The sequence below is a fragment of the Monopterus albus genome, unplaced genomic scaffold (assembly GCF_001952655.1).
Source record: "Monopterus albus unplaced genomic scaffold, M_albus_1.0 scaffold90.1, whole genome shotgun sequence".
Taxonomy (NCBI): Eukaryota; Metazoa; Chordata; class Actinopteri; order Synbranchiformes; family Synbranchidae; genus Monopterus; species Monopterus albus.
In genome coordinates, this window is record NW_018127970.1 from 987789 (window position 1) to 996685 (window position 8897).

General features: G+C 40.8%; 1 protein-coding gene across 1 annotated transcript in view; it reads right to left on the reverse strand.

The window, feature by feature from the left end:
• Positions 1-238: 238 nt before the first annotated feature.
• Positions 239-8897, reverse strand: part of mta1 (metastasis associated 1) — a 36755-nt gene continuing 28096 nt past the window's right edge. Inside the window, exons 11-18 of the mRNA XM_020607986.1 lie at positions 8823-8881; positions 8386-8522; positions 7935-8086; positions 7537-7726; positions 7254-7343; positions 6714-6869; positions 4319-4468; positions 239-811 (exon numbers count right to left, since the gene is read on the reverse strand). Coding sequence (XP_020463642.1) covers positions 4359-4468; positions 6714-6869; positions 7254-7343; positions 7537-7726; positions 7935-8086; positions 8386-8522; positions 8823-8881 — 894 coding nt within the window. The 3' untranslated portion in view covers positions 239-811; positions 4319-4358. The remainder of the gene's footprint in view (positions 812-4318; positions 4469-6713; positions 6870-7253; positions 7344-7536; positions 7727-7934; positions 8087-8385; positions 8523-8822; positions 8882-8897) is intronic.

The window sequence follows — 8897 nt, forward strand, 5'->3', positions numbered from 1 at the left end:
CTGCTTTTTAGTGGTATTTAGCTTACAAAACATGTTTTTGTTTATGTATTTAATCTTTTAAAATACTGATTTTTTTTTTAGGCACAAAATACATGAATCAATTGGAAATGAAAATCTTAACGTATTTTGCATATACCCTGTTTGCACACTTGTAAGAACAATACCGGTTTCAAAAAAAACAGTGCAAGTTCTGCCGCTGCTGACTTCCGTGCACAGACGCCAAAAATAGAGAGAAAAATCAATTATTCTTTTTTTAATTACATTATTGAAGCATAGATGCATTACTTGTGAAAAAGGTACAAAAAACAAGTCTTTCTCAATAAGTTAAACCTCTGGCTGAAGAGCAGGGCTGGCTCACAAAACAAAATGTTTCTCATAAAGCATTCAAATGAAGCAAATGACAAGGAGTGAACTTGTGTCGCTGAAATAAAAACACGTCTCCTTGTTCAATTTAACTTGTTACCCCCAAAAAAACCCATAGTGGCTTATGTTACAGTCCTTCCACCCTTTTCCACAGGGTTTTACAAGCATTTTTCATGAAACTTCATAAGTTCCATCGTTTGATCGACAAACAATAAGCTGAGTTATAGTTGGTTAAAAAAAAAAAATTATAACAATATAATTATAACAACAGTGACGGTAATAACGAGAAACTGAAGTAATAAACAGTCCTGTACAGTTAGGCTCATCTTCTGACTGACCACAGCCAAACTGATCGATTATCGAGACCCGTGCTGGCTGAAGAAAGGTGGCCAATGCTGTCGACTCCTTTCAGCCTCTCTTATGGACCATTTTCCTGTCAGGTCCCCCTCTGTTGTGAGAAAAGCACAAGACACAGTGATCGTCAACAGAGACCGGTTCATTGTTCCAGGTATGAACTGGAAAATTCACAGCCCTTACTCTTGGTTCCATTTCTCACAAAGTAATGTTGGGCTACTCACAGGTCCCAAAAACAAAACAAAACAAAAAAAAAAAAAACACAAAAGGCGTGACCAGCCCTTTCAATGATCTAGCATACTTGTCAGGCTGTGAGACAAATGATTGTGCTTATACAGTATTGTTCAAAATAATAGCAGTACAATGTGACTAACCAGAATAATCCAGGTTTTTAGTATATTTTTTATTGCTACATGGCAAACAAGTTACCAGTAGGTGCAGTAGATTCTCAGAAAGCAAACAACACCCAGCATTCATGATATGCACGCTCTTAAGGCTGTGCAATTGGGCAATTAGTTGAAAGGGGTGTGTTCAAAAAAATAGCAGTGTCTGCCGTTGACTGTACAAACACAAAACTATGTTGTACAAACGTTTTTGTTTCTAGGATTTAGCAATCCTGTGAATCACTAAACTAATATTTAGTTGTATGAAACCAGTTTTTTATAACTGCGTCACATCTGTGTGGCATGGAGTCAACCAACTTGTGGCACCTTTCAGCTGTTATTCCACTCCATGATTCTTTAACAACATTCCACAATTCATTTACATTTCTTGGTTTTGCTTCAGAAACAGCATTTTTGATATCACCCCACAAGTTCTCGATTGGATTAAGGTCCGGGGATTGGGCTGGCCACTCCATAACATTAATTTTGTTGGTTTGGAACCAAGACTTTGCTCGTTTACTAGTGTGTTTGGGGTCATTGTCTTGTTGAAACAACCATTTCAAGGGCATGTCCTCTTCAGCATAAGGCAACATGACCTCATCAAGTATTTTGACATATGCAAACTGATCCATGATCCCTGGTATGCGATAAATAGGCCCAACACCATAGTAGGAGAAACATGCCCATATCATGATGCTTGCACCACCATGCTTCACTGTCTTCACTGTGTACTGTGGCTGGAATTCAGAGTTTGGGGGTCGTCTCACAAACTGTCTGTGGCCCTTGGACCCAAAAAGAACAATTTTACTCTCATCAGTCCACAAAATGTTCCTCCATTTCTCTTTAGGCCAGTTGATGTGTTCTTTGGCAAATTGTAACCTCTTCTGCACGTGCCTTGTTTTTAACAGAGGGACTTTGCGGGGGATTCTTGAAAATAGATTAGCTTCACACAGACGGCTTCTAACTGTCACAGTACTTACAGGTAACTCCAGACCATATCATGGTGGATCTGGATTGTCCTCAATGTGCTGGAGAAGAAAAAACATTTATTGATATCTATTTATTACTACTACATCTCTATAAGTATGTTCTAGAGCTTGTTTTGAGTTTCACCGTGTTATTTTTTAAAATTATGTAGGCCTATTGATATTCAGTCCGACTGCCAGCATGTAAGGCCATATAAAAATCTCCTCCTCTGCTCTTGGCTTAATGATTAAAACCCCCAACAGGTTAACAAAACAAAAAGCTTACAGCCTAGTGATTTTTTTGTTCAGAAATAGCAACATGTCAACATGCTAATGCGGTTAGTCTGGTGGGCAGTTTGATTACTATGAGACGCGGTGGAGAACAGCTACAGTGGGGCAAATAAGTATTTGATACACTGGTGATTTTTCAAGTTTTGCCACTTACAAAGAACGGACAGATCTGTAATTTTCATCGTAGGTACACCTCAACTGTGAGAGACAAAATCTACAAAAACATTCCAGAAAATCACATTGTTAGATTTTTAAATAATTTATTTCCATTTTATTGCATGAAATAAGTATTTGATACAATAGAAAAATAGAACTTAATATTTGCTACTGAAACCTTTGTTTACAATTACGGAGGTCAGACGTTTCCTGTAGTTGTTGACCAGGTTTGCACACACTGCAGCACTCCAGAACCTTGATATGCTTCTTACGGAGCCACTCCTTGGTTATCCTGGCTGTGTGCTTTGGGTCGTTGTCATGTTGGAAGACCCAGCCAGGACCCACCTTCAATGCTCTGACTGAGGGAAGGAGGTTGTTGTTCAAACTCTCACAATAAATGGCCCCATTCATCCTCTCCTCAATACGGTGCAGTCATCATGTCCCCTTCGCAGAAAAGCACCCCCAAAGCATGATGTTTCCACCCCCATGCTTCACGGTTGGGATGATGTTCTTGGGATTGTACTCATCCTTCTTCTTCCTCCAAACACGGTGAGTGGAGTTTATACCAAAAAGTTCTATTTTGGTCTCATCTGACCACATGACTTTCTCCCATGCCTCCTCTGGATCATCCAGATGGTCTTTGGCAAACTTCAGATGGGCCTGGACATGTGCTGGCTTGAGCAGAGGGACTCTGCGTGCGCTGCAGGATTTTAAGCCAAGACAGTGTCATGTGTTACTAGTGGTAACCGTTGAGACTGCGGTCCCAGCTCTCTTCAGGTCATTGACCAGGTCCTCCCGTGTAGTTCTAGGCTGATCCCTCACCTTTCTCAGGATCATTGATAATCCACGAGGTGAGATCTTGCTTGGAGCCCCAGTCCGAGGGAGATTGACAGTCTTCTTGAATTTCTTCCATTTTCTAATAATTGTGCCAACAGTTGTTGCCTTCTCACCAAGCTGTTTGCCTATTGTCCTGTAGCCCATCCCAGCCTTGTGCAGGTCTACAATTTTAGACTGAGTGTGTGGACAGGTGTCTTTTATACAGGTAACGAGTTCAAACAGGTGCAATTAATACAGGCAATGAGTGGAGGATAGGAGGGCTTCTTAAAGACAAACTAACAGGTCTGTGAGACAGAATTTTTACGGGTTGGTAGGTGATCGAATACTTATTTGATGCAATAAAATTGAAATTATTTAAAAATCTAACAATGTGATTTACTGGAATTTTTGGTAGATTCTGTCTCTCACAGTTGAGGTGTACGTATGATGAAAATTACAGAACTGTCCATTCTCTATAAGTGGGAAAACTTGAAAAATCGGCAGTGTATCAAATACTTATTTGCCTCACTGTACCTGCTGAGGTAGTACTGATGTCCCAGGAATGATTGGCCGGCCTAAGGAAACCTGCGCACTGCTGTCTATTTTTATTTTTATTTACTTAACTGATAATATTAATTGGCTTATTATTGGTTAATGTTGTGCGTCCCTAGTCAGTCCACTTCCAAGTAAACTCGGGTTTGGTTTGTGACAGTAACAGAGCTTAAATGATTAGGGGATGGACAGAAAATTAATCAGACTGTTCTGATAATCAATTCATTGCAAAAACGCCAACCACTCATTTTCCGCTCTTCTCTTGTGATGATTTTTCTGTTTTTCAGCTTCCTTTGTAAAAAAAAAAAACATACAAAAAACAACTTTAACTTCTACAAAAAAGATGAGGAAATCAGTTCTAAATCACAGATTTGTAAAAAAACAAAAAAAAAACAAAACAAAAAAAAAAACCCTTAAGAACTCATCAGTGTGCTTCACCTCTCTGGCGTTTGCAGAAGAGGTCCATTCCCAGAACGTTTCAGTCCAGTTCATGCACCTCGTCCTGCCGGGAGGCCAAGGGCCGCCCCACCTCGCTCACCCGTTTGGCCATGATGTCCCACTGTGGAGTCAGGGCTTTGGACTTAGAGCCTGCAGAGGAAGAAGAGCACTAAAATGTTGGCTGTGGAAACAAACACTCAATACATGATACAATGTATGAAAGGATACGATATTCTGCCCTCTAGTGGCTTCACTGAGTAATTTTAGTGCCTCATTCCAGCCCTTTTATTCAAAGAAAACATCCATAAACCTCTTTCAGTCTATTCCCACAACACAACTGTCATCAGGGTCCCACATTTCTTATTTTAGAGTTCCAAGAACATTTAGAGATTTTCAGGAAATCGGCATCTACGTTCTGGACCTTTGACTTTGAATAAAAATCAGATTCAGACCTGTGAATATTAAGTCTGAGAACCCCTGCTCTACAAGATAAGTGGTAGGAATAATGGATGGGAGAACTGTCTGCTTTCCCTCCTCTTTCACTATAGTAAATCAAAAGTTTTTAGGTTTTTAGATTTTGCACAATGCCACATCAAGTTGCTGAAAGAGTCTCACTGGCATTTACACATATTTTTCTCTGTTTTCTGATGTTTTCATACCACAAACAAGTAGGGCTGCAACTAATGGTTCATTTCATTATCAACCTACCTGCAGAGTATTTTCTTGATTAATCGAATAATTGTTTTGGCTTTAAATTATCAGAAAATGGCCACTGCCATTTCCCCAGAGCCCAGAGTAATGTTTAAAAAAAAATTTAAACCAACAGGCCAAATACAAGGATATTAAGTTTGGTATCTTATGTGACAAAGACAAGGCTCAAATCCTCAAATCAGAGAAGCTAGAATCAGCAGATGTTTGGCAATTTTGCTTGAAAAATGAATAAAACAATTAAATGATTACCCTCCCCAAAAAAATCTATCAAATAATCACTGCAGCTTTACAAATTGCCGATTAACTGAGAAAACAATCATCGAATTAATCGATAAAGAAAATAACCGTTCGCTGCAGCCCCACAGTGCTTCGGATTTAACAACTACAACAATAGAAATAATGCATAATTGTTATGTTTAACAATTTCAAAATAATAAAAATAGACACGCTTACAGCACCTTTCTCGCATACTGATAAATTACCATTGTATGAAGTTGATGAGCTGCTGTTTAGAATAAAGAATAAAAACTAATCCCTTAATCCTAGAGCCTGGCTGATTTCCAACCCAATCTCCTCCTGCTATGTTATCCCAGTCCAGGCCTGAGGTGGGCTCAAAGACCGGTGGAGATGCTCTCCCTCAGGATACACTTACTGAGCCCTCCTCCTCCTCCTCTTCCTCCTCTCTGTTGTTACCATGACAACATAGACTGTGGCCTCCAGCAGCAAAGCCCATTCAATCCTCTCGCTCTCTCTCTCTCTCTCTCTCTCTCTCTCTCTCTCCCCGTCTTTCTCTGGCACCCTCTCAGTCTGTCTCTTCCCCTCTCTTGTTTCATGGGGAACAGAGAAAGTGGGACATAACCCAAAAAAATAAGAGCCCAACACACTCTTAACCCCTCGGCAGTGGATCTTAACTGTGTGTTGTAGCCAAGGAGCTCAGCTCTGCCTTTATATTGTCCTTAAATATTCAAATATGAATTATTTAGCAGGGATGTTAAAGCTTTAATATTTATGTAACATATAATAAACTTTAGTTTGTGCTAATGCAGTTAATATAGTTGAAAGTATGCTGTAATGACTAAAAATACATTTGTTTCAAAGCTGATCACAGCATTAACAAATAACTTTATGTACACGAACAACTGTCTTAGTATGTAGTATACACAGTAGTACACATTGTAACCAACCGAAATGTTGTGCTACTTTTCTATGGTAAAACTGACAAGAATTTACTAAAAACACAGGCTGACAAGCCACAGTGCTTCTGGGACAACATCCTCTGGATAGATTAAATGAAATGAGAGCTTTTTGGTGAGTTACAAACATGGAGGAGTCTCAGGTATAATGTGGGCTACTTTGCTGCATGCGGCACAGGGCATCCTGAAGCTGTGCAGGGAACAACAGAATCAGAAGATAACTGAGATATTCTGAAGAGAAACATACAACCCAGTGCAGAACGCCATCTCAGTCACAGGTCACGGCTCCTACAACTGGATAATGACCCAAAACATAAGTTTAAAAGCAGCAAGAATGGATGAGAAAAAAAAACAGAGGATAGTACTCAACTGTTTTCACAAACTGAGCAGTTCTCCTTATGAGGAGTAAGCTAAAGTGAATGTGTAAAATTGTTGGAGAGCCCCTTTAACAATGAAGCTGAAACACAAACACACTCGCTCCTTTCACTCACTATCCAGTCCGTTGTGCTGTTCATAGGTGCGTTTGCCCAGGATGGTGGGCGAGCCGTTGTTGAGAATGGGGGAGGATTTTATGGGTGTTAGGCTGCCTGTAGAGATGGTCCCTCCACGAGCTGGGGGGTCAGGCTTGGCTGGACGGGGGTGTGCTTCTGAACCATAAAGAGAAGAAGAGCAGCAGAAAACAGACTGTCAAGCTGACAACAACTAGTAACTGAGGGTTACACAGACAGAATAAAGTCATCATAAGTGACCTGGAACAAGATGAGAGACTCATGGTGAAAACATACCAAGAACCATCTTGGCACATCTGTAACATGCAAGATATAATTTACGGTTTGAGAACACTTCTTCTCACACTCGCAGGAGAGAGACATGTCATATTTTGTTCTTAAGATTTACTTGTGTGTTCACTTTAGGAACAAAGTCTCACAAAATAAACATAAGCTGTCCATTCACACCTCACATAGGGAAAAGTGGAACTAAAACAGACACTCAGAGGTAAACTGGGATGCACTGGGTGAGCGGCTTTTTACCTAAATACCGAACCACAGACTCCAGAGGTTTACGCTCCACAGGTTTCAGTGGCAAAGGCTTTTTTGGCCTATCTGGCAACCGCAGGGCGCCTGCAGAAATTTATTATAAAAATACAGTCATTAAAAACTAATTAAATTAAAACTGGGCTCTTTAACAGTAATGACACAGTCTATTTCATGTCACAAATTTTACAATATGAACATACAACTTCAACAAACTGTTGGAACAAGCGCACACAGCAGGTACTGTATGTGTGATACAGTCACAAGAAATGCTTCTCACATTCTGCCTTGATGGCTGCCGTGTTGACAGGGAGGTAGGGGTGCCTGGCCAGATATCTAGGCTTGATGATGTCCTGGCAGAGGCGGCGAGCCATCCGTGTCAGCCCAGTGGTCTGCAGGTAGAATGCCTGTCGTGTCTTCACTGCAAACTTGGGGCTGCCGCTATGCCGCGGGGGCAGACTGTGGGGGCTCTGGAAGAAGGATCAGATCAACAACGGTTATAGATACAACAAATGTACAAAATGGTAATGTGTGTTTGTGGCCTCAGTGCATTCATTAACAGCTTCAATTAACACACTGGTTGATGCAAATAACAAAACTCACAGTTAAAACTCACTAATAATTAACTTAAGGCCACTGCTGAACAATATCCACCCTCTGGTGTGTGTTAGTGTGTACCATATTGTTACGGTTGGGTCCAGGTCTCTCTCCATCAAGTCTTGTGGGCATCTTCAGGCCGCCATACTTCTTCCAGTAGGTCCAGCATGAAGCACACAGGCGACACTGCATGTTGGGAGGTCCCCACGAGTACCATTGGTAGGAGCTGCTGGCTAAACACAGCAACACGTACAGATAAGTACAGAACAACAAGATGGCACATAAGCCGCACACAATCATTAATAGATGCTCATGTGCTCAATTTTAATCACAAGTCAAATAAGATAATATAGAAAATGACCAGCCTTATCCTTTACATGTAACAGGACTTGTGGAAGCCAAAGCACTTATTCTAAGTACATGTATAATTTAGCAAGACTTACAGGAATCTAATTACAACAGGTCAATAAATACAGAAAAACAACAGCCACTGCAGTTACATGACAGCGGTTTACACACGTGAATGACTTACTGTAGCAGCTTTCACAGGCTCTGCCGAGGCCGGGGGTCTGCGCTGAGCCTGGAGCTCCTGGGGTCCCTGCACCCGCTGCTCCATTCACCAGAGTTGTCTTTACATTGTTACTCAGCTGGTTAGGGTTTGGCTTGTTACTGTTGTGGCACAAAAGAAGAGACAGGGTCAGCCAAGCAAAGATAAGACTCTGTGTACTCGGTGTACAGTAACATTCATCAGCCTGCTGCCAGAAACACCGATACTGTACTGAGAGCTGTCATGAATAATACAGTGAGAGAAAGGTTTGTGGGTTTGTGATGCTCAGCTTTTAAAACTCAGAAATATTGCCGAAAAGACTGGAACAACAGTCCAAACCTTATTTTATGATACACCAATGTACCCAATATTTTTCCAATATTCTCAAAAACCTAATATTTGACCCAAAAACGTGCACTCACTAGTTAGGAATGTAGACCTGCTTCAACTTGCTTTCTGCCTCGGCTGCTTTTAATCGTTTCTGGAACAGGAACAAG